This window comes from Corvus cornix, chromosome 1A (assembly GCF_000738735.6).
Source record: "Corvus cornix cornix isolate S_Up_H32 chromosome 1A, ASM73873v5, whole genome shotgun sequence".
NCBI lineage: Eukaryota > Metazoa > Chordata > Aves > Passeriformes > Corvidae > Corvus > Corvus cornix.
In genome coordinates, this window is record NC_047057.1 from 51,155,548 (window position 1) to 51,182,656 (window position 27,109).

Sequence of the window (27,109 nt, forward strand, 5' to 3'; positions counted from 1 at the left end):
AAAGCTCTAAAGACAAAGTAAGAACACAGGGATCCACACAACACTGGTCAGGGGGAGGCAGAGGGATGGAAAACGAGCAACACCAAGCCATATGCAACTTGCAGCAAACCCGAGAAGAGTGAAGATCAAGCACTTAAAAATCGTAACACCAGCAATAAGAGCAGAAATACATGCTTGTTTTGTAAATTACCCTTCCACGTTACATTTCAACCCCTCCTGGGGAGAGAAACGGCTGACTGAAGTTTTGTGCGGGTCTAACTGCGGTGTGCGGGTCGCACTCCCAGCTCCGGGCACCCACGACGGAGATACGAAGGAGGCTGAGCTGGGGGGCGGCGGTGGGGCGGGAAAGGCGGTAAGCGAGGGAGCGCCCCAGCTCCGTCTTCCCCTGGGTTCCGCGGCGGCCCCGGGGGAGCGACCCTTGCCGGTGCCGGCAGCAGCGGGCGAGGCGCAGGGCGGGGGCAGGCTGCCCCCCCGCCCCTCGCTGCCTGCCTGCTGCCTGTGTGTGCCCGCGCAGAGCGGAGCGGGGCGGAGGAGGAGGGCGGCTGCCGCCCGCGGATGCTGGGGCGCGGGCGGCGCGGGCAGGGCGGGCGGCGCGGGCAGGGAGCTGTCCTTCAGCACCGCGGGCCGCGGAGCGCTCCGCCCGCACCGCCGCCCGGGGAGCTGTCCTGCAGCACCGCCGGCCCGGGAGCGCTCCGCCCGCCCCGCCGCCCGGGGAGCTGTCCTGCAGCACCGCCGGCCAGCGCCGACACCGACACCAACACCGCCGCCGCCGCCGCCGCGGGGGAGCCGTCCAGCGCCGCGCCGCCAACGCCGCCGCCGCCGCCTTGATGCAGTAGCGGGGCCCGGGAGTCGCCGGGGGCCGCCGCGGGGCAGGGGGTGCCGCAGCCGGGCTCCGCTCCGCGCCCCCCGCCCGGAGGGGCGCCGCGCCTGTCCCCCTCCTCCCCCTCCCCAACCCCCCACCCCAGGAGCCCCCCTCTCTCCTCGCCCACCTCCGCCGGGAGCGAGCGCCGCGGCTGTGCGGAAAAGCCATGGGAGGCAAGACCTCGGCACCTGTTCAGCTGAAATCAAGGGCTTACAGTATACTGGGCACTCTGGCTTGGTGGTAGGAGCGAGCAAAAGGAAGGAGAAGCGAGCAAGAAAAAGTGAGAGAGGATTGGAGCGACTGCCGCTGCCGGGAAAAAAAAAAATAAAAACCCAAGGAAGATAACTGGGAAGGAAAAGGATTTTCATGGCGCAGGCTGCAGAGCTAAGCAAGAAGACTGAAGGTTGCATCTCTGCTCTTACAGTCTCTAACTGTCTAGGTCCAGATAATGAGAGATTGTGTTGAGGATGCTGCTGCTGCTCCCCTGTTCACTGTGGAAGCCATCTCCAAATTAGCCATTACATATGGAAACTGGAGACCAGAATTTTAGAAAAAGGGATTAAGGCGTCTCATTTTGGGGGGGGTTCTCTCTTTATTTGTTTGGTTTTTCTTGGTTCTTTTCTCTCTTTTTTTTTTCTTTTTCCTTTTTCCTTTTTTTATATTTCAACCAGAACGTTTCCAATTTAAAAGGCAAGCCTCTTCCCGTGTGGTCTTTCTAATTTACACTCTTTTCCGTGGGCTTTCTTACCTCCCTTTTTTGATATCTATCTCTCTCTCTATACCCATTATATTATTAGTCGGAATTATTATTCTTTTATTTTATTAAACACACACACCCCAAGAATCAGAAGGCGGTTGGGTATTGTATAATGAAGAATTATGGGGCTCTTTGACAGAGGTGTTCAGATGCTTTTAACCACCGTTGGTGCTTTCGCTGCCTTCAGCCTGATGACCATAGCTGTGGGGACCGACTACTGGCTTTACTCCAGAGGGGTTTGCAAGACTAAAACTGTCAGTGAGAACGAAACCAGCAAAAAGAACGAGGAAGTCATGACCCATTCTGGATTATGGAGAACCTGCTGCCTGGAAGGTATTTGATTCTGGACCTCCACACCCCCACCCCCCCCACCCCTTCCTCTCCCACCACCCCACATTTCTCCCTCCTCCCCCCAGTAAATCCCTCCACATTCCACCATTTTCTCACTTCATTCCTTTCACCGTGGATTGAGAGTGGTGGGCTCAGTTACTCAGGACACAGAGGCAAGAAGACAGGCAAAACATTCACTGTTCCATTCCCTTCTCCCTTCTTCTTTCCCACCCTCCCCCCTCCCACCTTCCCCAAAAATTCACTTCCTCTCTCCAACTGGAATAATGTGTGTGTTACAAAACCACCGAGAGATCCTTTCAAAAAGCAACTGTGCAGTCTGCCTGTCTTCATCTTGTTTGTATTGCCTGGGTAAGCAATGCCAAAATGCTGTGTTATTGCTGTGCTCTAGCTGCAACCAGAGAGTGAAATAATTGCTCTCTTTGCAAATGGCTTATTTGCAAAGACAAGACTGTGAGTGAGGGGCTATGTGGGGAGGAGGTGATTGCAAAGCACTTCGAATGCAATTATTAGTTCACTTTAGGAAGGAAAAAGAGAGAAAGAGAAGCAACCCTGTTACATCCAAAATGTCTCATGCAGAATGATACCAGTCATCTCAAACAGAGTTCAGAGCATTTTGTAATGTCTGTAAGCAACCACATCTCACTGGGCTGGGTGCAGAGGGGTCTAGTTGGCTGCTGATTGGTTTGGGGCTGGGATTTTTCCCCAGTTTGTTTGTTGTTGGGGGGGGGATTTGCTTGGTTTCTCTTTTTTTTTTTTTTTTTTTTTTTTTTTTTTTTAAGGTTTATGGTAAAGGCTTAAAATAAACAACTCTCTGAATGGAGAAATCAGCCTAAGTCTGATGTGGTGAAACTGAATAGCAACTCAGTGACATGTCTGATGACAGAAGAGACACCACTGCAGCCAACTTCTGGAATCAGACGTTCTAAAGGGAGGGGGAAAGAAAAGAGGGGCCAGTGATTCGCTTTTAAATATGTGTTGCTGAGTCCTGCTATTGGCGTACGTGTGGGCTGGGGAGGTGGTCTTCAGCCTGTGCTGGAGGGAGAGGGGCAACCGATGTAAATGCGTGGTTTATGTTACACACGTAGTGAGAAGGAGAGAGTGAGAGCACAGGAGCACACATTCCAGCCCATTGTGAAAGCCCTGTTTGTGAATCAGCTCCCAGCTGGACGGTGGGCTGCCAGGGGTTCATGGGCATCCAGGGATAAGATCAGTGTCTGCCGGTGTCCACGGGAGCTGGGTGTGCCTGGAGCTCCCTGTCAGGAGAGAACGGCAAGTGGGTACCGCAGAACTGATTTTCTTAACCCGGCACCGGGAGATGGAAGGCAGGGGGAAGGGGGAAATAAACTATGTATGTTTTGATGTCTCTCACCAAAGAAAGCTAAAGCTGCTGTTTGGAAATGGTTGTGTCCAGGAAGAAGCGTGAATTTCCCCCCCGTTCTTGGTGCAAACGGTTGAGTGATGGCTGGACATGTTTTGAATAGCTAAGTGACTTCATTGAGCGATGGTCTATTTGACGCATACTGCATTTAGTGCCCTTTGTCAACCCAAACTGCTGCCTTTTAACATATCCTGCAGAGGAGCTCTATGCTGAATACTATATGCTGTATCCACGCCAGAAAATCAATAGCAGTAAATTAATGGGGGATGTTTTAAACACACTTGCTCACACACATGCACAGATTTCCTGCAAATAGATAAATACATAGAGGTATATATTAATAAAAAATGAAAAGCCTTTCACACAGATGTTCATTACAACCAGGGAAGGAGACATCTCCTTAATTAAAAATTAATGAGAGAGAGAAGGGAAAAAAAAAAAGCCCAAATGCAAAGCCATGCAGGGAAGAGAGGCTGCGGGGATGAACTCCCTTCCTGAGCCATGTCCCCAAGCTGGAGGGCGGAGGGAGGCTGGTGTGGAGGTAGAAGGTATGAGGACCCCAGCCAGGAGAGGCAGTGAATTCAGATCATGTCTATCTGCCCACAGAGCCGTACCCAGAGGGACGCGGTCTGAGGGGGAGGAGGAAGGGGCGGGTGAGGTTTGTCAGATTGGAGGAGCTCGGGGCTCCTTCTCCTTTACATCTGACAGGACCCCACAGGCACTGTTGAGAAGTGGCTTGCATGGCAAAAGAATGTGCCAGGATACTTCCAATTAAAAGCTCTGAAGTGCCCCCAGCCCCTACAATGTTGTGCTGCTAGCCCAGGTCCTCTGCTCTCCCTGCTGATGCTCTCCAGTGGGCTTAAAATCATAGCCCTGCGTGAAGGGTGTGAAATGCAGCCTGAGCACAACCTGCACGGCCCTGGCAGGGTGCTCTCACTCACCCCACACACGTGAGGGTTGGGCTGGCCCAATCCCCCAGCTCCCAACTGCTGGGCAGCAGCAGCAAGTGGGGTAGGAGGGTGCAATGCACCACAGGGAAGTCAAGCCCAGCTCTGAGTCCCTCACCTGAGGGCACAGGTTGCACTAAAACTTAGATAAAGAATTTGTTGCAAGAGCATCTCAGCAGAGGGCAAAACCATCCCCATGGGCACATGCTGTGCAGGCCCTGAGCATGGGTTTGCCTCGTGAGGTGGCACAGCATAGGTTTGGCACTGGCACTGATGGGATGCCTCTGCTTGGCTTCCCTCAGCCCCACAGCCTGCATGAGGTGGTGGCTGGCACTCTCTTGGTCCCAGGACAGCACAGCCAAATATCCCCACCAGCCCTTGGATGGCAGGGTTCTTACTGTCATGTCTGATCACCTTAGGGGGGTTATCTTCTTTCTTGTCAGAAGGAATCAGAAGAGCGTCCCTGGTTGATTCCCTCTCCCAGTGAAAGCTTCCTGCTCATGAACAGGAGAGAGAAGGATGCAGCAAAGGCTCCTTTCCCCCATGATACATAGAGTGGGTAGATTTGTGGAGGAAAGGGCTTAGTCCCAGGAGGCTGTAAAAAGGACAAAAGCCTTGGATCTGTTCACAGCCTGCCCACGGTGTGGCAGAGGCACCTGACAAAGGATGTGGGATAGACACTCCTCTGCCTGGGGTGGATGTCAGGGCATGTCTATAGAGTGAGGAGAGGTAGTGAAGAGAAGGGCAGGAGGCTTTTTAACAAGAAAATAATCAAAGAAGGAGTCCAAACTGCCATCTGCTACTGGTAGGAAGCCTCTGCTGATGTTGCCTTCATTTCTGGAAACGTGGAGGAACACTGGCATTAGTCAACACTGTAGGCTGTCAGAGATGGTGGACACCTCATGTTCAAGTTATCCTGCTAAATTGTCTTTTCTCTTCTTGGACAAGAAGGAGGCCTTTTTTTCCAGTAGGAAAAAAGGATGTGAGCACTTATCTTGGGCTGTATGCATAGGTATGTTGCGGTCAGAATTGCAATCTCCTCTTGGAGAATTTGGTCCCCAGGCTCTCAATTTTTGGGTTTCCCTCTCTTCAGTCATTCTATTCCCTACAATGGACTGTCAGTCAGCATTTTCAGATCTTTGTATTACTTCAAAGAAGAGTGCCATTTGGGAAGTTACTCCTCTATTCGGATTTATTTTCCCCCTTTCTTCTCTCCTACAGCGCACCCCTGCTCCATCATGGGACTCAAGCAGACAGGTGGTGTCAGTTCACATTACTGCAGATCATGCTTCTGATTTTTTTCCTAATCCTCCTCAAGATGATTCTCTCTCAGACTTTGGGGTTGCCCAGATAGGTCTCTGGGCCATTCCAAAGTCTCTGCCCTTCAAGAAAAATGTTTTTTCTCAGCCCTTTAACTGTATAGGTACAAAACACACACAAACAGCAAACAATTGAGATCTGCAAGCTCATGCCCCACATGGATGCTGCACCTCTTACAACTTTGAAATGGCTGCGGAACTTCCAGCCTAATTCCTTCTTGGCCCTGAATGTTTTAAAACCACTTTTTATTATGAGTGATGCCTTTTCTAATTCTTTCATTAGCTCCTGTAGATCTCCTACAGGATCTCAAAAAGTGAGGGACGATGCCTTATCAGGGTCTTATGAAGCAAGAAAATGAAATGTATTTTATATCTGTAGGTTATTGGTTTTGTCATGTTGTCATTATTATTAAGAAACAGATAGGTCTGGGAGGCTTTTATACTGAGAAGGCAGGAGAGAAGAGTCCAGGGCAGGCAGGCATGAGTGATGCGCATGGGGTTAGACATCCCTGTAGATCTGACTGGTGTGAAGGCAAGTAATTGAATGGATGTTGGTGGAGAAAATAATTCCTGCCTAGAGACCCTTCCCAAGGAGAATTAATGAGCTGATCTGTTCCCTTTCCAGCTTGTTATATCTGAACAGTGCATGAGAGCTAAGTGCAGATTCAGTGTTTGCGAAAATGAAGAGCTGACAGCAAAGTGAGGCAGGGCACAGGCAGTGGACAGGCTTCTGCCAGACGATTCTGGCGCTGCGTCGCTTCCTCTCACTGCCTTCTCCCACTGCTGTTTGTTCCTGGTGCACCTCTTTCCTTTCACATCCATTTTATGTGTAGGATTTTTTCCCTATTTTCCCTCTTACCTTTCATGATTTTCTTTCTTTCAGCCGTTGTTTCTGTCAACGACCCTAGTTTTGCTCTGCAGAATTGCCTGCCGTCCTACTTCCAAGGATCCACAAACCCACCAGGGTTCTTTCCTCGCATCCTTGCTGACCTAATCCAGGGCCTTTTCTGAAAATTCAGTGGACATAGCAGTAGATTAAGTCAGGGTCTCCATGTCTTCACAGTTCAGGACCAGGAGCATCCTAGCCCAGCCATGAGATGCAGCAGGAGGAAATGACCGGGCACAGAGCTGATTGCTGCTGGCATTGCATCTGCTGGGGAGAAAAAGGATTCAGAGCTGGACAGGCCTTGGGTGAAGAGGAAGACAAAGGATTTTAAAAAGTGGGGTGGCAGATGGTGAAGAAGAATTACTCAGGATCCCAGACTTGGGTGGGTTTGGTTCTCCTCTCAGCTTAAATTCACACCTGACTGAAGTCACTGAGAAGGCAGGGATTTGAGGGGCTGAGACCTGCAAGCTCAGCTCCTTTGTAAGATTTGACAAGGAAATGCTGTTCCTCACTAGTGAGTTGCCAGAACAGAGTTTTAAATTGCTTTTAAATTATGAATCTTCCTGCTGACAGAGAAAGAGGAATGGGTTAATATTGTCCTGAAATGCACCAGAAATTGCCTTGCTGAAAAGAGTGAGAGTGAAATGCAGTGGGAGGGACATGGAGATGCAGTGTGGCAGCAGTAATGTATAAAGAAATTACACAGAGCTAGAACAAATGTCTCTTTGCCAGGGAGACCAGGAGCTATTCCTATCTAATATTTCCCTTTTAACCCACCCCTTTCCCCATGCAGCCCTCTGAGCCCCCGTCTCACTTGGTTGCGGTTTGGTATGATCTAAGCAAGAGTTTTGGGGGAGGACTGCTGAGGTTTGACAGCAGAATCTCCATATTTATTTAATTTAAAAGCAGTAGCGAGGAGGTTGCCGGGGGGAGCAGGGAACATTTCAGGCTCTCAGATGGCTCTGCCCCCTGCCCCTGTTTTAAGAGCAGATTCCCAATCAAGCATACCCGGTTTATCCCAGGGGGAGCCCTCGCTGCTCCATTCTGCGCTGCTTCTCCCTTCCATATTGCACTCGTTGTCAGGGGATGTGCTGCTGCCTTCCTTTCACGGGCACGAAACCTTCCCCCTTGAAGGGGGCTCTCAAGGAGGGAAGGGGGCTGCTCCTGGGGGAATGGGTTACAATGGGGCTCCTGCTCCATGTCCTCCCCCCCACAGCCCCCAACCCAAGGCAGCAGCCACCCAGCAGGGGAAACACAGAACGCGGAGCAGGTTAGGCATACGCAGAACGGAATGTAAATACAATACGCCTAAAAGTTATTTTTCTCTTGCCTGTATGACCCCAGCTTTTTCCTCACCCTCCATCTTTGACTCATTCTATCCATCTCCATTTCAATTTGTTCTCGTTTCCCTCCCCTGTTTTTCCTCTTTATTTTTCCCTTTCATCTTTATGTCTCTTCTGTGCTTTCTCTCAAAAGCATCTTCTCCTTCATTATTTCTCCCTGTTTGTCTCCAAGTTCTCTGAGGCCCATCCCCCTTGCTCTTTCCTCTGTTATATTATCTTGTCCTTGCTCTTCTCTGTCCCCTTTGCTCCTGCTGTCACATCTCTCCTCTTTCCTCTTCTCCCGGCCATCATTTTCCCCTGGCTTTACCCCATCTTACATACAGTCATTCCCCCCAGCCAAAGGACCCCATTCTTTTGGAGCCGTGCTGCCTGTATGCTCTAAACAAATACTTTTCCAACCTCTTTCTGGCTGTCCCCCTCCTCCTTTCTTCAGCCAGTGCCCCCTCCTCAAAGCAGTGTATGACACCAGTTGCTGTCGCTATCTCCTCTTACCCCTATGGCAGCTCAGCTACCTCTGAGGGGGGTGAGACCCGAGCCCCTCCCTTTGCTCCCCTCATTTCTCACTGCCTGTGGTCAAGCCAACCTCCCTCCACTTTGCTGCCTCCAACCTCCCATGGCCGGAGGGCTCACTGGCAGCTCAGCTGATGAGCTGGCTCATCTGCGTGCAGCCAGCAACTGGGCTGGAAGGAGCTCGTGGCAGCCCTAAATGCTCTCCCTGGCAACCCTCAGACATGGATCAGGCCAGGATCCAAGTGGAGAATAAGGGTCTCTGAAGCCATAACCCTGGGGCAGTTGTTGTGCACTACAGTGAAGGATCTCTGGTTATCGGGGAGAAGAGTGTCAGCGAGCAGTCGTCCTTTTTGAACTGTTTTCAGGGGAATGATTTTCTCTGAGATTCTCAGGAATACCTAAGGTGGGGAGGTGAATGGGTCTGGAGGCTCCAAGCCCCATGGTTGCCTGAATGAACCTCAGTGAGGAGGGGCAGAGGGTATCACTGGCTGGTGAGAAAAGGGGGACTGTGCACCATGCAGGGCTCTACATGAACCGTGGCGACTCACGGGGTGCCAAAATGGGGACACTGCTGTTAATGGTCTATTGCAGCACATGGCTGCAGACAGAAAACCCACCACCAGCAAGTCCCCAGGCATAAGGAGTAGAGCAAAGAAGATAGCAGAGAGTGCAGGAGCAAGGGCCATCCAAGGGTGGGGTGTTGCAAAGAATAGGGTTCATAAAAGGGGGACAGGGACAAGGAAGAGTAGGAAAGACTGTGTGCATGAAAGCTAGGCATGTTTGCCTGGAAAAGGAGGTGAATGAGAGGGAAAGTGATTGGATTGTGTTGAATAATGAATGGGCTAGAGAAGGTGGATCAGTAGCTCTTGATTTCCCCATTTTGTAACACACAGACAAGAGGACCTGACATGAGTCACCGGAGACCCAGTTAAAGCTTTCTCATTTGATGCATATCAGGGCTGTGGAGCTCATTGCCACTGGAGCTCTCATGGCCAAGATTTTAACAACATTTAGCAAGCAAGTGGGCATTTACGACAGAGTTCACGAAAATTAAGCATCCTCCTAATGGATGTGAACAGCATTTTGGGTGTTCTGTAATTCAGCAATTAAGTCAGTCGCCATAAAAACTAGGATAACATTTCACAAGGGCAGTCTATCCCCTATCTGACTGCCATGTGGTTCTTGCCTCTTCCCTGAAACATTTGTCAGGGATTAAACAGAGCTCAGATTTACTTTGTCTGGCATTTCTTTTGTTTCTAGGTGCTATGCTGTGCAGTTGCAATGTAAGATGCAAACTAGGCCTGCATTTCTGCTGATGTCAATGACTGCCCTAATTTGACAAATTAACAGTGAGTTTAGGTATTTCTATCATATTTTTCTAGGAAGTATCTGGGATAGAAAGCAATTAAGAGCATATGGAATTAAGTGGAGTCCTTTTTCTTCACACCCCAGGGTATAAAGTAAGTAGTTGGCAATGAAGGTGCTATATATGTGCAAAGAATTATTATTGTTGAAGTCCCTGCTTCCCAGAAAGCAATAGGCTTTGGGTCTCTTTGATGCTATCACGACTAAATTAGAAACGAGGTTGTCTCTTTTCTCTTGTATCTGTGGAAATGATTACTGCACTGGCATCTGATGACGTACAGTACTGTAGTGTTTCTATGCACAAGAGATGGAGGCCCAGTTCTCCCCTCGTGTGCACTGATGTAACCTCGGTGACTCGGATGGAGCTGCTAACACTGCCCGTGTAAGCAAGGGGAGAGCGAGGCTGAGGAAGGGCTGTGCGTGCTTTAAACAGCCATGCCCCAAGGTCACTGCGTGTCCCCGCTCCACCAGTGATGTACCCAACAAACCAGGGGCTAAATTCACTTCTAGTATGAGTGGGTGAGACAGCCCCAAAGTTAATGAGATTCTGCAGTTATTTATGCCAGCTGTTCACCAAGGCCAGCAGTTCCTTTTCAAACTATTCCCATTTTCATCATCTTTCACCCTCATTAGAAAAATTCAACTTGGCTGCCCTTCCTGTGGGGCAAAGATTCTCATACAGACTCCTCACCTTGGATGGGTGAGTGTGTAAAATGGCAGAGGTGACCATGAACTTGCTGGCATTCACCTTTCCCTTTCTCTTCTTTCTGCATTTCTATCTTTATTTGAATCTCTTTTTTATTGACTGTTTTCTGCCTCCCAGCCCCATTTATTCTCCTTGTGTTACAGAAAAGTTCTTCCATAAAATTCCAAACTACACAATCAGAGTCTTCATACCAAGCCCTGCAGAAGAGGTGAAATCCACTTCTGTTTCTGTGGCACAGGTGACTAAAGTATTTATACTAGCTTCCTATCAAATCTATAACTCCCCAGAGAAGCATAGGGACTTTATCCTGCACTTCCTATTCCCCCAGAGCATACACTCCTATCTGCTAGCTGTGAAAAACAGAAAATGAGGATGGTATACAAAAACTTGAGAATGCAATGTCATCCTATTCATGGGTAGGGATTTTTCTGATGTGTGTTTTTGCTAGAAGCAAGCAAGTATAAATTTCTGATTTAGCTTGTTGTATAAAGAATACATTCTGTCAAATAAAGAATAACACTATCCACCTCCGTTCCTTGGATTTTCTATCCCTTTCTGATTTTTCTCTTCCTATTTCTCAGTTTTCATTCTCCTTCGGAACATGATTTTTTTTTTAGTGCCTGTTTTATTTTTCTCCTCCCACTCCTTCATAACAACGTTTCATTCTTAAATTTGCTATCACTCAGAGAACTTCTCTCTTTCTTCAGGTCTTGTTTATATCACCAGTGTAGCTGCAGTGAGATGGATCATGCTTGAACACTGAATATTTCCCAGGTTTAAGGTTGTGTCCATTCAGTATCACAGACCACTGTGAATCAAACGACTTTTCATCCAACCCTGTTTGCTGACTTCTGCAACCTTACTGTGACCTGTCCTTTGTAAACAGTAAATTTCTGAGAACCTGGTCCTGGAGCTTTATCTCCTCCTGAGGATGTTGCATAATATTTTTCTTTCTTAGTTCAATTTTTTTTCACCCTTGGTTTCCATTTCTCTTCATTCTCTTCATCATTATTCTTCAGAATTCACTGTTTGTTCTTCTCTTCCATTTTTCTCCACATCATCTCTCATGTCTGCAGTTTTCTCCCACAGCCCTAACGCCTGATGACATTTCTGCCCTTCCCTTTACATTTCTAGCCCATGGTCCTCCTGGGTAGAAACTAGTCCCCTTGATCCCATCCCATTCAGCCTCTTTGGAGAAGTGGTGGAAAAGGACTCACAACCAAGTCTGTTCAAATATGCGTGTGCACGTGTGCACACATGCATCTCCTTTCAGATACGATCGCTATGAAAGATTGGCGGTTGAGATGAAGTGGTCTAATTTTGACTGTTGCCTTTTAGACAGCCACGAGGAGTCCTTCCCGAATGTAGATGCCCCCCAGAATTGCCTTCAGAGTACAGGGTCTCAAGGGATCAATCATCAAGAATTTCTGCTGCTTCGTTTTAGATTCAAGCATTGCCCTTTTCCTTAGGCTGAGGGTCATGGGTTTTTGAAGGGTAGTGGCAGAATCATGAAAGAAGACATTTTCCTCTTGCTCATTTTTGAGTGAGGAGTGAATGAACTGTGATAAATATTTTTCTGTATATAACTAGAGCTGTCTCAAAGAAGTGGCAGAGGAAACAGATGGCAGAGGCCCTTTATAGGCAGCTGCTGTTGTCTCTTAAGGTGTCACCATAGCAAGAAAAGTGGTTGTAATTGGGGAGCTTCAAGATCAGTAGCGCCTGAAAGGACTTGAGCAGAAAAGAATGTCATCCTGCCTGAAGGCAGGGGGGAGGGAGACAGAAATCAAATATTCAGAGACTAAGAAATTCAGTACAGGGAATAAGCTGGAGTCACTATGAAGTTTTACTGAATTTCATGACCACAGGATGGATGGTTTCCCTGTGTTTGGGAGTTCATAACTGGCCACAGAGAGCAGGAACATTGTAAGCAGGGTGAAGAGCTGGTTTAGTGTATTTTGGGGATAGCGAGAGGGGCTGGTATCCAGTGGAAACAATTGAGTGAGAGACTGAGATCCCCAATGTACTGTGGAAATGCAGTTGGGTGGGCGTGAGGAAAGGTCCAGGAATAGCTATCTCCAGGCTCCTTTCTCCTCCAATTGCTTCAGAGCACTACTGCAGTGCATGCTTTTGGTATGGGGGATGCTACAATTTGGTGTAGAAGCTTCTGTCCTAGATATTGCTCAAAATGCCTGCCTGGAGCCCTATGATCTCAGTGTATGCAGCACAATTGTAAGATGACCTGTGAAATAACAGAAGTGCAGACATGTAGCTGCTCCCTCAAGAAATAACCAGGCTTAGGTTCCTTCATATCTTCCAGGCTTGGAGGGATTGCACAATGGGCTAGACCTCTAAGTCTTCTAGACATGGAGTTATTTTAATCTCTCCTGCTCCCCTTGTGTCTCCAAAAGTAGGAGCCATGTATTTCTTTCAAGGAAGAGAAAATTCACAAAAAAAGTTCAATTGGAGAATTTGGGAGGAAACCTGGGAGGATGATAGAGTCTCTCATGAAGTGCAAGGGCTTGGGGCAACAGAGCAGCTGTGAACAGGCTTGCTGTTGGAGGTAATTGGAGCTCAACATTGCACAGTGTCCTTCAGCTGAAGGCTCCATTGGAATTGTATTCAGTAGTCTCAAAGGGAACAACTGCCAAGAGCAGAGCAGTGCAGCTGCTTTGCTGTTGGGAAAGGGAGCAAAAGAGAAAATAATATGTCTACCCTGCTGCGTGAATTGCAATGCAAACAGCAGCACAGCACAGGAAAATGCACGGGATTGACAATTTTTCTAAATTTTAGGTGAGCACCTAATCATTGCACCACTCTATCTCAATCATTGTTCCGTTCTTCCCCTCTTCATCCATCACTTTGTCCATCTGTTCACAGGAAAGCATAACTCAGAAAGGCCAAGAATGGCTTTCCAGGAATTAATTCCAGGGGCTGTCTAAGATCACAGGAGAAAGATGTTTTTCTGAGTGCTGCATCATTACAGCTTGGCCCACATTTACAGGAACAGTGAGGGGGAAAGCATTCAGAGCAAAGCAAGACTGTGAGAAAGAGCATTGTGAGGATATAAAGGCACCAGGACCAGGGAGGACTTTTATTCTTCTGCAGAAACTGAAGGGATGGGTTGTTTCTGGGAATAAACTGACTCAGCTGTGAAGGAAAGCATCTCTGCATGCTGGTAATGGAGAGACATTTGGGGCTGGAAGGGTCTGTGACAGCTGGAAAGCATGGCTGGCCAGAAGGAAACATTAGGCAAGAGGAGACCAAGGACTTGGCCACAGCATGACAAGGGAAGGTGGTAATAGGAGTGCAGTGTGAGTGCTGGAAGGAGATAATTGAGATACATGGTCTGAAAGAGGAAGATGAGTCAGAAGAAACCCTGGGACTCAGAGGTAGGAGAGGTATGAATTGCTGAGAGAAGCAGCAGTATCAGCTTGAGCTGATGGATGGAGAGACTGACCCCCTCATCCACCTTCTCTGAATTGTGGAATGGGATGGATTTTCACCTGCTGATGCCAACATCTGCCACCACTAACAGCCTTCCCTCTTGCTTCTTCCTGCCCCAGTCCATGGGAGAAAGAAGGGTTCAGACATAGAAAGGCAGGGCAGGATTAATCCCATAGACCAAGCAAATTTGGACCTACAGCAATTTGGAAAGTGTGACCAGTGGTTTTGGCTACATGCAATAACGTAGAAAAAGAAAAGGTTAGCAAAAAGAAGAAACAAACTAGTTAGAGCATGAAATTTTAGACTTGACTTGGTGATGCCAAAAAAGGCAGTTATGACCACCTCATACTTTGAGGCTCTCTGCTGATCTCATAGCTGGAAGCACATGAATTTGTCCTTCTTCTGGAGTCTTTGGGTACAGTTTTCATGGCAGAGAACCCATGGCTTGGCTAGATTAACTCTGGTAAAGCAGGGGAACTAACATTTAATGCTCCTCTCCAGCTGCTGTTCTTCGGCAGAGGTTTTCTGAGAATTTTACCTTTTCTTGCCGTTGTGCCATTGCAGCTGCACCAAAACTGCTTCACATAGGGTGGAAACACCTTTATGCTAGACACTGTGCATACACAAAAGCTGTTGTCCCTACATCAAAGAAGTGACAATCTAAGATGACAAATGACATATGAAAGGCAGCATAGCAGAAGACAGAAAATGTGTAGAACTTGTTTCTGTGTTGTTGCTTTTGACATCACTAAGAGGGTATTGCACCTAGAACTGATTTCATCTCCTTCTCCAGGCAGGACAGAATGCAGAACAGGGCATGCCTGCCCAGCACCAGGCAGTGCCAGGAGGAGATTCCCAAATAACTCTAAGCAAGCTAGCTTAGGTGTTTCAAGATCTAATGGCTACTCAAGCATGGTGCCCTTCACAGGCAAATTAGCTGTGTCTGAGAGCTGTCAGGATGCAGCACTTACTCAGGTGTGCAGATTCCAAAACCCATGCAAGGTCACATTACACTGTGCCATGGGGACTTGCAGTAAGATCCTCTCTCAGTTCTCAGTCCAAACCTAATTCTCACATCCACAAACAGGCATGCCTGTGTGACTGGAGGGGTTTCCCCCCATGCTTGGTAACCACAGGTGGTCTGAAAGAAATGAATGATCACATCTCATTCTGTTCCTATGGGAAGGGTACTGTATTATTTGGGGTTCTGAAATGGAGCTTGGCCCAGACATGTGTGCAAGTGCTTGAGAAATTGTGAGCTAGAAGATGCCATCACAGCTGGATTTCTCCTTTGCAGTTTTAGCAGGCAGGGCTGAAGGACACAGATCTCCATGTGACCTGCAGATCCTGTCCTTTCACATGAGGGCTGAAGCTTGCTGAAGAGGCAATGCTGGAATGCTTTTGCCCATGTGGTATCTGCCCTGGGGATACACGGCCACTTCTGTCTCTAGGGTTGTCACTTACCAGTGAAAATTCATTGGATTCATGACAAAACTGCAGGATTTACCAGCAAAGAAATAGTTTGTTCTCAAAATAAATAAAATCTGATCTGGAGGTGGTGATTTACTCAGACACCCAAGAGATCACTTGAGTATCTTGTTTAATTCTCACTGAGACTGCTAGTTTTGTCAATCTACATCTTAGTTTTCTTGGGGAAAAAAAAAAAAGTATAATATATTACTGGGTTTCTTCCTTTAACAAAAATAAAGGAAAAGACTCAAGGAGAGGAAAGCTCCATGCTCATCACTTCACTGAGCTGCACCACAGCAGGGATGGTGGTCGAACCCACATCCCAATAAATTCTTAAGACCTATATGAACTTCTTCTCTTCCTTGGGATCCACATGAAGAATTAGATCTCTGCAACAGATACACAGTCAGTAGCTTTTCCCAAATAATGAACTAATCAGAAAGACTAAAAATAGGCTGCACTGGAACATCAGTTCAGCCATTTGGAATGTAGAGCAAACGGCACTGAATGTGTTTAATGAAGTGAAAGAGCTTTGTTTTTAATCACTGAGCTATTGATAAATTGTTGATAGGTGATCAGATGTGGACTGTTCTTTCAAATGTTGTGACTTTTGGAACCTGTCAAGACCCTCTTGAGCCACTCTTGTTCATTTCACTGCTAACGTAGTAGGACTTCCTGCCCTTTTCAGGACCTAAAATAAGAATAACTGTAATGTCATCTTTTTTTTTCCGGGTAACAAACATTTAGCCTCTGGGCCAATGATCAATTTTCAAGACTAAACGTTCATAGTTGTACAAAATCAGGCCCTGGGAACTGGGTCGGATACGTGAGAGAAGATGACAAGATGGGAGGCAGATCTGTTCACATCTCTACATGCTGTTATCAGGATAACACCAGGGCATTAGATTAGGAGGGTGGAGAGAGTGAAGGAGGGAGAATCTCATTTTTAATTGTACAGCAGCAAAAAATGAGTGGGGAATCAGCATAGAGCCTACGCTGAGGAAAGATTTAATCTTCAAGCAGGGAAGAAAGCGAGCTGGATCCTCATGGGTGTTAGACCAAGGGAAGTAAGGGAAACTGAGGCTCTAATAGAAAAATGTAGATCCTTTGCAAGATTTGAGAGAATACTGTTGAACTAGTTTAGTACATGACAGACCCTATTGGCTGTCCTAGATAGACTAAATCTTCCAGCATGTCTGGATCATAGTCGGTCCAGAATGACAAAAGAAGAGAAGAGTCTTAAGCAGAGCCCACATGTCCCTTAATTTATGTCATCCAAAGTTTCCCCTACGGAAAGAATGTCTCCAGATGGAATGTAAGCAAAATTATTTGTTGTTTTGTGCTATTAAATGGGCTGAATCAACTGGAATGAATTTGAGGACTGAGCCCTATACACCTGCTTTGGTTGATGTATGCTCATACATCAGTGATCTTAGGAGGCAGCTTGCTGTGCACCTTGAAGCTATCTTTTCTTTTCCTTCCAGTGGAGAAGAACCACAGAGTCTTTTCATGGTGTGCAGGAAATCACAAACCCCATGTGAGATATAGTTTACACGCTGCAATTTTGTAACGCTGGTTTACTTAGAACACACAGTTCTTAGCATTTCTGGATTAATGTTAATGTGTCCCCCTCCCAAGGTGGGGGTATGTCATCCAACCCGTGCTAAGTCAGTATAGCAATTAATTATCTGACTGAATATTTGTATTCTGCTTATAAACTCATGAATTATTCCATTCCATCCTATTTGGAACCAGGTTTTCCTTTTAACCTCAACTGCAAACCAGCTGTCCATCAATTGTGATGTGCTCATACCTCAGGGTGATGAGAGCAGCAGAAAAGCCTAAATGGGTTGCTAGAAAGTGCTACCAGTAAAATAGAGATGCATTTCATTAGTGTTGGGAGGATTGGCAGCTCTTTAATTGTATGAATCACCCAATGGGTGTGTTCCCGAAGCCAATCGGAGCGTGCCAGTTCAGTAGAGCCACAGTGAGCAACGCTGTGCTGCGTCATTCGGCATTCTCCAGTGAGTGATTAAATCCATGTCATTTGCCGTAAATCAAATGTTGTCACAGGGTCAGTCTTGTGGGTCATGCTAGGTTATCATGGGGATTTGCACTGGTCCTATCAGGTACTGCTGTGCCACACAGGTTTTTTTGAGGTCATGCTGGGTTCCTCAGATACCATCTCTTGAACTCACTGGGAGCCCTGTTGGAGTGCATCAGGGGAATGATGAGAAGGGTTTGCTGCGTAGCCTTCTACTGCACCGGGTTAAGGCCACTTCTCATGGCTGAAGTACCTCTTCCCTGGAAAATGTGCATTTTTCTCATTTATTAGTTTAAGCAGACACCGTGACATTTGTGATTTTGCTTTCCAAAATAACACCTGCCCAAGGCCCAAAATGAATAAGATCTAGTCTTGAGGCAGCAGCTTCTTTTTTTCAGACAGAAAGCATCATGCTATTTCAGTTAATTGTATTTCCGCCTGACTCCATGCAGTCAGATCCTGCCCTGTGCTAACATTGCTGCACACTGGTGGTTTAGATTCCTGTTACCAGGAACTCCCACATAGCCAAGGAATGCAGAAACTTTTCCTCAGTGAGGGGATGTGGCCAAAGGATAAACAGTACAAGTAACAAGAAATCATGTTCCAGGAGTCCCCTGCTACAGTGGTCCCTTATTTTCAGTCAGGATTTGGTCAGGTATATGTTACAACAGCCTTGAGGTAATCCAGCTTGCATCAGAGACTAAGCCCATCTCTTCTGGTCTGGTGATCAGAAAAACACAAACGCAGCACAAAGCCACCTTTAACCCCCACACCAACCATCCTGCTTCAGATACCACTGAGAAAGCTGGAAATCCACAGCTTCCCTACAGAAGTCACTTCAAATGGCATGAGTTTAAAATGTTGACATTTTTATGCATAGAGAGACTAATTTAGGGGTTTTTTTAAGGATCATTATGGCCCCCTGTGAGGTCTGTGTGGTTAGTTGAGTAGTAACTGCTGCTTACTTTTGCAGAAAAGGAATGTAAGGATAGTCTCAATAATTTTTTTAAACCTCTCAAAATAAGTTTATTTTCCGTGACACACATGGCCCCTCTAGAACAGAGTAGCAGATCATGGTATGAAAGTTTTACTGGTGCCAATCAAGATGACATTCCAAACCCACTGGTGCCATCACTGGTCAGGTAAACAAAGGCTAGCAGATGGTTTACTGAAGGCAATGTCCCAGTTTTCAGCAGCAAAACCAACGCTGCTGGGTGAGGTTTCAACTTGTGTTTTCTATGCATGCGATTGCTGTCCTCGGCTCAGAGCAATAGAAGCCGTTCTGGTAGTGCATGGTTTTACACCCTTTGATGCTTTCCATCACCCAGTGTCCCTGGAGCACAAGAAAATGCTCCCATGCCCATTCTATTTGTGGAAAATTCCAGACATGGGAAGGTTAAGTGGTTAGCCAAGTATTCACAAAGACTGCAGCAGAGCTGAACTCACTTTTCGTCAAGCCGTAAGTCCATATCCAGATCACTCCACCACCCTTCCAGAGTGCTGTTTACCTGGCCCCACTGCCTATCACACCATGGAAGGATATTGACTGTTTTCCAAGTGTGAAGTACACAGGTGTTCTCTAAAGCTCCAGGGAAATGTCATGGATTGCAATCAGTAACATATTAGAGCCGATTAAAGCTCTACGGTACTTCTTGCAAGCTCCCAAATCCTTTAAACATAGGAGGTCTCTGCAGGAGCCACATCAGATCTTGCTGGTCTTCTATTAGAGAGTCAGTGAGTGAGCCAGGAAAAAAGTTATTCCCTCTGAAATTGAAATCAAACTCATATTTTCCTCAGCAGAGCTATTTTAAGTCGTTCATTATTATCTTTTTTTCCTCTGCAAAGCACTGCCTTTTTGATACTCAAAGGTTGTTAGAACCAAAGGGGAAAGAGAGAACACTGGGGTATTGTTCTTGCTGCAGTAGCAGGCTTACTTGGCACCTAAAAAAGATTTTGTTAGAAAACTAACCAATTCTACAATGCTTTGAGTGAGAAGAAGAAAACAGCAAGGGAAAAAAAGAAAAATAAAATCTATGCTGTTTAAGTCTTGGGCCATGTCAGGAAAATAAGGCATGAAGTTGTCATATTGGGTCAAATCCATGGCTACTACAAGTGAGCATAAACAACTAATTCTTACGTTCAGCCATGATGCGTGTGAGGCTAAGACACAGATTATCTCATTTAGCCTTTGTGATGTAAGAAGAATCCAATACTGAATTCCTGACAGATGGTGTTTAATAGCAACAACAGGCACTCTGGGTATGTTTTCCCATGTCTTGCTGGATCCCAGCTTTCTCCTCAGGCTTTCCGTGTCAGTTGTAACTCGCTTGGAGAAACTTTCAGGTGTGTTTTCCTATTGCAAAAGGAACACATGGAAATGCATCCACATTAAATTGCCATCACAGCGTAGCCTCATGTTTGCCATGTGATGCAGGCAAGGACGCAGTTTGGCACCTCAGGTGGCTTGCTTTCTCCCACACACCAGAACATGGAATCATCACACCATCTTCCATTCATCTCTTTCCCCACCTGCCTGTCTGTGGGGTTTTTTTCTTTCTCATTCATGTTCAGCAGGTGCCTTCAATTCCCAAATATGTTCCCAGATCTTTCCCAATGTCAGCTGCGAAGCTAAAAAGGGATTTTGTGAATTTGATTGATCAGGCTGTCACAAACCTGGCTAGGAGCCATTTGTTGGACACTAATCAGATTGCTGCCGCAGAATCCAGCTGCTGAGTTTCCAGTGTGCTTTTAGTCTCTGGAGCGAAAAGAGAGACTAAAGCACTACACCTGACTGGGCATCTCCAGGGATGTTAGAGGGGCACAGAGCTCTATCGACCCTTCCTTCTTGGGAACTTGACCTCCTACTGCAGTTGCCTCTCCCTGCAGGCTCACACAAGTTCCCCAGGTGGCTTAAGTACAGCCTTTCACAGAACCCTATCTCAAGGCATGAGTTTATACTTTCACTTATAGGCACTGCCAGATGTAACACCTCTGTGAAAAGGATGAAATTTGCATACAAGGTCTGAACCCATCACCTCTCAGGAAAAACAGATCATGAGAAAACAATAAATACAATGTCCCCACCCACTGCTCCCTCTCCTTTGGACTCAATGGGAGATCTCCTGCCTCAGATGCCAGCTCATAATTTGTCTTTTCTGATCGAGGTTTTTCCCCTCACCAAACAAGGCTTTTCTCTTTAAAAAACCATTCACTCCTCTCTCTGCTATCCATTCTGTCTTGTCTCTTGATGAAGTTTCCTGTTTCATTCCTCAACCAAGTCTTTCTTTAATCCTTTCCATCCTTACCTGGCTTTGTTCAGCTTTTTGCAACATGCACAGGGTTCAGCAATCCCATCTCCCCTGTGTGCAGTCTCAGTCATCACCCACCAGGGTTCAAGGACCAACCGCTGTTGATGTATGAAGGACTCTTCTGCCTCACAGCGAGCAGGAATCCACACTGGAGTTACTCTCGTAGTTACAGCAGTGTAATAACACCGTGACATCAAGGAGAGTGCACAACTCATGCAGAGGTCTCACATCAACATGAGGCTCAGCAGCAGCTGTTCACAAGGCATTTAAACCTAGTGCTATTCTAGTAGCGTTGCAGGCTCACTAACTACAATGACTCTGAAAGAGGTACAGATATTTATCTCAACAAGCTCTTGAGGCCCTCAGCTGCTCGTCTGGCAAGTGCTCAGAGCTGCTGCTTCTGGAGGACACATGCCCACCCGGATCTCCTCCAGCCATTCAAGTTCAATGTGCAGGAGCTCGGAGCAAAAAAGACAAGATTAAGACACAGGCTATTTTCTAGCTGTTACGTGAGTCAGGGGCCCAGTGCACAGTGGAGCCTGCATGCTTTTACAAAGGAAAATAGGTGGAAGCATCACATTATCTGTAGCTGCAGCTCAGCAGATGCTCCATTTGCACACTACAATTTATGAGCTGTGCTGTGGAATGATTTAGAGGGTTGAGGACAGAGTGCTTTGCTTTCATCAGGGACATGGAGGTAAGGGAAGACTTGCCATGAACAGGCTGTGAATACAGCCTAGAGAATAAAACAGAGTTTTCCTGTGTGGGCTGACATGCCCAATGCACAGATCACCCTTGGACTAAGGATGATTCGATGGGCTCTTACTATAAATGATCCTTGGCTAACAACACAGAGAAAGTAATTTATGCTTCTTCCTGCATTTCTGAATAATCTTTAGTAGGTTGAATTGTCCATAAATCTACTGCTGTACTTTGGATACAGGTGTGAATCCAAGGACTCTCTGACTCTTAAAATGATGAAGTTTGGCAAGCAGAAATCACTTTTTAAAGCAAGGATTCACTTCTCTCTCTTTTAAATGCTGCAGGAAGTCGTGACACACTTACAGGAAGTAAGGTCTGATTCTGGTAAAGTGGGCTGAAATAACTTGCCATTTTCAGAGCAGGATGGAACACATGGCAATTAGAATGCAAAAAGCTTTATGAGGATGTAACTGTTCAAAAGCTGATTATGAAAAAGAGGGACTTGGCATCCAATCTGGAAGGGTAGTAGAGGGAGGAATGGCTGCATGGCAGGACTCCTGTTGGTGTATGAATGTCTGCACCATGGTGGCATTGTTATCCCCTTCTTGTCCTGACAATACGCAGTCAATGGCACTTCAGGAGGTGGGTGGGAGACATCTGGTTAATGAGGAACAGATGGACTTCATCGGACATGCACTATACCTGCTCTTTTCTTCACAGCTCTCCCTCACTCTCTGATTTCTCTATTCTTCGCTGCAGCTGAGCTCTTCCCTCTCCTTCCTTTCAAATGGGAGAGAATGTTTGTGTGCTTCCAATAAAAAGCAATGAACTGCTCTGGTCAGAGCCAAGTGCAATACCAGCAAATGCAGTTAGGAAGTGACTCAACTGTAGCACGCTCCATTCTCTGGGATCCCTACATGCTGTGCTGGTTCCCACTTACTGTGCCCCCTTACCTCTCCAGTGCCTGGACCCATCGTGACAGTGAGTAACAGAGGCCACTTTCTCATTTGCCATTTCTTTGATAGGACCTGTTTAATGACTTGAGAAGGGCTTTCTCAAAGCCCAGTCTTTGGGATTTGGCAGTTTACCCCACTGTGATAAGGTATTTGTTTATGGGGACAATTTTTAGAAGAGGTGCAGTGATTCCAGGCAACCTGAATTTCCCTTCTATCCTTCTAGTTCCTTCATGGCATGTAGGTAGGATTTGGGTCTGGGCTTGTGTGTTCTCATTCAGTTAACAGATGCCAGTAATGTGGGTTTGTTGGTCTCCCATGAAAATCCGAAAAGCTGCATACAAACCAGATCCTGAGAGAAATACAAATTCCCAAAGGCTTGTGCATCTCACAGCTCAGAGGAGACAGCACAGTGTTCCTAGATGTACTTCTACAAAGGAAATCTTTCTAAATCCCTGTGTTCCAACCAACGCTGACAAAATAGCAAAATAATTCCTATCAAGTTCCAATTGGCTTTCATTAATACTGGCGGCTTTCATCAAGATTTTCTTCCCGAGAGATATGACAGGAAAGTCAGTCCCTAAACCCCTTCTCACTCCTTCTTGCAACAATTTTATTTCACTACAGTTATGCTTGCTCAGAGTTACAGAGTTGAACTGATCCCTCAGTTTAAGTTACATGATGTGCTTATGTAACATCAGAACAAGGTTTCCTACCTTCCTCTAACTCAACAAGTATTTTACTGAGGGTGAACAAAGTCCCCTGAATCAGTCCCTTTCAAGGGCAGCAAGCAGAGGCATAGTTAGCAGTCCAGCCATGCTACCTTCTTCTGTCTCTCTAATCTGAGAGCTATTACTGTGTCCAAAACCAGGATTAATTTTCAGTGTAGGTCTGTTTTGGATAAAAGGCCTCCATGTCCCTTCTGTGGTTTCTACTCCAGCTGCCTTTGAGACACATTGGATTTTTTATAAAGGGCACAATTACAGCATGAATGAGGAGGAAGAACTTCAAAGGAGGATGATTAAGGTTGGATGCGTTAGAAACCAAGTTAATTCACTTGAGTTGATCATTCCAATGAGGAAAATGGACTGACTCCCCATGGTATTCTCTTCATAGCATACAAATGCTGCGTTAGCATCCAGATCCACCCACTGCCAGGATCTTGACTTTATGGACAACTCGGAAGTATTATTCAGTATACATCCCAGCCAAAGCATCGTGACTGTATCTGCTTGTCCTTGGCTTTCCTTCCAAGACCTTTCCCATACTCTCTCTCTTTCTACCTTTTCCCGAATGTGCTCTCACTCCTCTCGTTAACTCCATGAAGAGTTAACAAGCAGATTCTAACACAATGAGTTAGCAATACCTCAGAAGCCTTAGAGAGTACAACAGCAGGATAGGACAAAGAAAGGAAAAGCCTGCTCATCCCTCTCCTTTTGCCATTCACCAGAAGTTGAAGTATGGTCATCTTAGCATCTTAGCTTTATTCTGTATGTCACACACCCCTATCCCTGGGACTCTATTCCTGCCTGGGACATTTCTCTCATTGCAGCAGAGAAGATCCCCACTCCTCAGAGTAACCTCTTAAGTCCAGCGTGGCAAGACTGTCTTTATTCCTCTCCCACAAGCTATTGAGCATGGCAACACAGTCTGGAACTGGTGTATGCTTCAGTGAGTTCCCAGGGAAGCAGATCCTAGGCTGAGGATCCCATCCAGAAATCCTCAGGGAGAGACTGTGCTCAGCCATCCCTGGCAGCTCATCTTCAGGCTTCACCATGCACATACAAACAAGTCTGTCGGGTCAGCCAGTGCTACCTCTTTCCAGCTGCTTGGATGGCTGTACACTTCTTGTTTTGTCTTAGATTCTTTCCTTAGACACACCTCATATCTGTCCTTGGACACATTCCACAGGAACAAAGTGTTCCCAAAGGCCTCTACCCCCATTAGAGAAGTATCTGCTCAAGGTCACTGATCATTCAATCCTCCTGATGCAATGGAGTTGGGGTGGTCTGGGAGCTTCTTACCAGCATAACCTCTCTGACAGATCCTTTCCTTTTAACTCTGGAATGCAACTCTTGGCAAATAATGCCATCTTCAGTGTTCCACCTCTAAATAGCCTTCCATCTGCTGAAGAGTGAAAATCGGTGTCGGTGCACCTGAACCTGTTCCCTTGAAGGGACATTTTCTATGCACTGCCCCAGATTTGTCAAGTCCATTATGAAGAATCCTGTTGTGCAGAACTTCAAATCGAGACACACTGCTTTGTAAGATAAATGCAGGTTGAAAGCATGCAGCTGCATTCCTAGAGAAAAGGGCTATGATTCCCCAGGGACCCTCAAAGGTCCAAGGTAACTGCAGTCATGACCTCATTGCCTGCACCGGTCTCGTCAGTGCAGAAACGGAATGAACTTGTACAAGCCCCACTGGAAAAGAGATAAAACTGATAATCCCAATTCTGTCTTCTACAGCAAGTGCATGCACAGTCCTGGTGTGCCTCTGAGGGAAGTTTATGCCCCAGGCTGGATAGGCAAGGAACTGGGGCTTACTGGTCATTTTAGAAGTCGATAGATTTTGGATTCTTGCTGAAATTTCATGTAAACTACAAGCCAGTTTTTTTACTTCCCACCAGAATGCAGGAACATTGCAGCAACAGAATGCAGTGAAGTGCATTGTTTTTTTGGATGTTGAGGTTGCTTCACTGGGATTCTGGGATTCCAGTTTTCCTGCTCTTCTCAAATGTGAGACCCATGGTCAACCCAAGCTGAATAAAACATCCCTGTCCTGAGTTAGAATTCAGTTTCAGTTGTTTTTCTCTGATTCAGTTTCACTGGTAAGTTGGAAATAAAAATAATAATGCATCATAAATAATATGCATAAATACTGTGTCTTAGGTGAAGTCTGGACTTTCATCCCAAAATGTTCTCAGAGACCTACCAGTTCTGAAGAACATCGCAACCAGCCAATGGGGTGGATCCACTGGAGCACTTATGCATTTCCTATGTTTAGACTAGTATGGAAGCTTCTTTTACTTTAATATATGTTGCACTGACAGAAATCTATCAACATGTTGCCAATTTGAGAAAGTCTGTTTTTCCCTGTATATGTTTTTCAATCTGATTCCTTTTCTCCTTATAAGTTCTGTTTGTAACACAAATTTCAGCAGCTGGATCTTGTGGAAGAATGGAATTTTAGAGTTACTGCATAGGTACCTATAGTCTGGTCATTACCATGTTGTGTATGTATTGAATCACTGTATTTCCAGACTTTGCAATGGCATAGTACTGATTCTCACCTCCAGTTGTGCTTGTTTATATGCACCCTCTGGTCACAGGGCAAGGGGTGTCAGTAAAGAAAAGGCCAGTCAGACATTTGCAGGTGGTATTTGAGTTTGAATCATAGGATAACCGGAGCATTTGGGTGGGAAGGAACCTCACAAATTCTCCAGTCCAAGCCACTGCTCAAAGCAGGGTCAGCTGTGAGGCCAGGCCAGTCTGCTCGAGGCTTTACTCAGCTGGGGCCAGGTTTCATGGATATCACATCCCAGCAGAACTCTGAGTGAATGTGGTACATCACTGAAGAGCAGCTATGCCCTAAGTTCCAGAGACATATGGGTTTTTAAAAATTTATACTTCCGTCTTAGTGGTTTGTGCATCACACCTTTGAGATTTATCCCATCTCCTCATTCTGGCAGTCCTCAGCGGGTACCAATCAAGAACTGAAAATAGCCCATCTTGGATCTCAAATCAATAAAAACTGTAAGCCCTGCTTGGGCCACGTGCTTGTAAGAAAGCCAAAGGAAGCACCTTGTATGGCTTTTCCTAGGTTGTGCACACAAGAAAAGAGATAGCACTGTTTCATCTACCTTATCACAGTAATGAGAGAGTAGCCAGAGAGTAAGAGATGTAGGAAAATGTGCTCTGTGGAATCAAGCTCCTTGGGAGCTCACTGTGTGTGAATTGAGGGCTATGAACCCGTGGGAACATGTCTGATGCCTCTCTGCACCAGCTGGTGAAATCCCACGCACACTGTTTCTAGTCCCTGAAGTCAAAGGCACATGGGGCTCCCCTCTGTCCTGGGGAGGGGTGGACTTCTCTTTGTGAGCCATCTTAGAGGCTTCTGTGCATGAAACAGAACTTACTGCTTACTGTTGGCAAAGGGTTAGGCTGGATAAATCACCATATCACAGCACAGCCTCAGAGTCCCAGAGCAGGGGCAGTGACGTTGTCTCTGGTCAGCATGGATGCCACCGGATTTGAACTCCTCCACTGAGATATAATGTCCTGTCAGGAAGAACAAAGAAAAGATATTCCTCTGAAATCCTATTTATTTGGCTCCTTACTCGGGAAATTGCACAACAGCTCAAGGATTATACAACTTTCATCATGCAGTGCCAAGTAGACAGAAAGTTTTAACAGCAACATCAACCAGTTCAGCTGTTTTCAGATAAAAACTACCCTTTTTTTCCCTTAATGTGACAAGAGATCATAGTCCCCATGTACTGAGGATCATGTGCTGTAGGTCTCAGAGCTGCAAAACTGTGTCAGCCAGAGCTGCTCAATAGTTCAATGGTCTATTGGACAAATGAGAGGATGAGAAACACAATAAAAGGCAATCTGAGACCACGTGAATGTCTGTCAGCCAATGCCACTGGTCTGGAAAGCCCTGGGTTGCAATTAGAAACAGTATTTCATGAAGCAGTACCTCCTACTGTGACATGTGTTAGACAAACACACAAAGCAGGCTTTAGGCTGCCCACTGGATCTA

At 46.3% G+C, this 27,109-nt stretch overlaps 1 protein-coding gene across 3 annotated transcripts in view; it reads left to right on the plus strand.

Moving 5' to 3' along the window:
- The first annotated feature begins 951 nt into the window (after positions 1-951).
- The window catches only part of CACNG2 (calcium voltage-gated channel auxiliary subunit gamma 2), a 52,155-nt gene continuing 25,997 nt past the window's right edge, over positions 952-27,109 (plus strand). The window contains exons 1-2 of one of the 3 annotated variants that reach the window (XM_010410529.3): positions 952-1,265; positions 1,807-1,952. In XM_010410529.3, the coding sequence (XP_010408831.1) occupies positions 1,811-1,952 (142 nt within the window). In that variant the 5' untranslated portion in view covers positions 952-1,265; positions 1,807-1,810. Of the gene's footprint in view, positions 1,953-2,052; positions 2,319-27,109 lie in introns of those variants that run through there. The other 2 variants (XM_010410528.3, XM_039570893.1) reach the window with 2 other exon arrangements.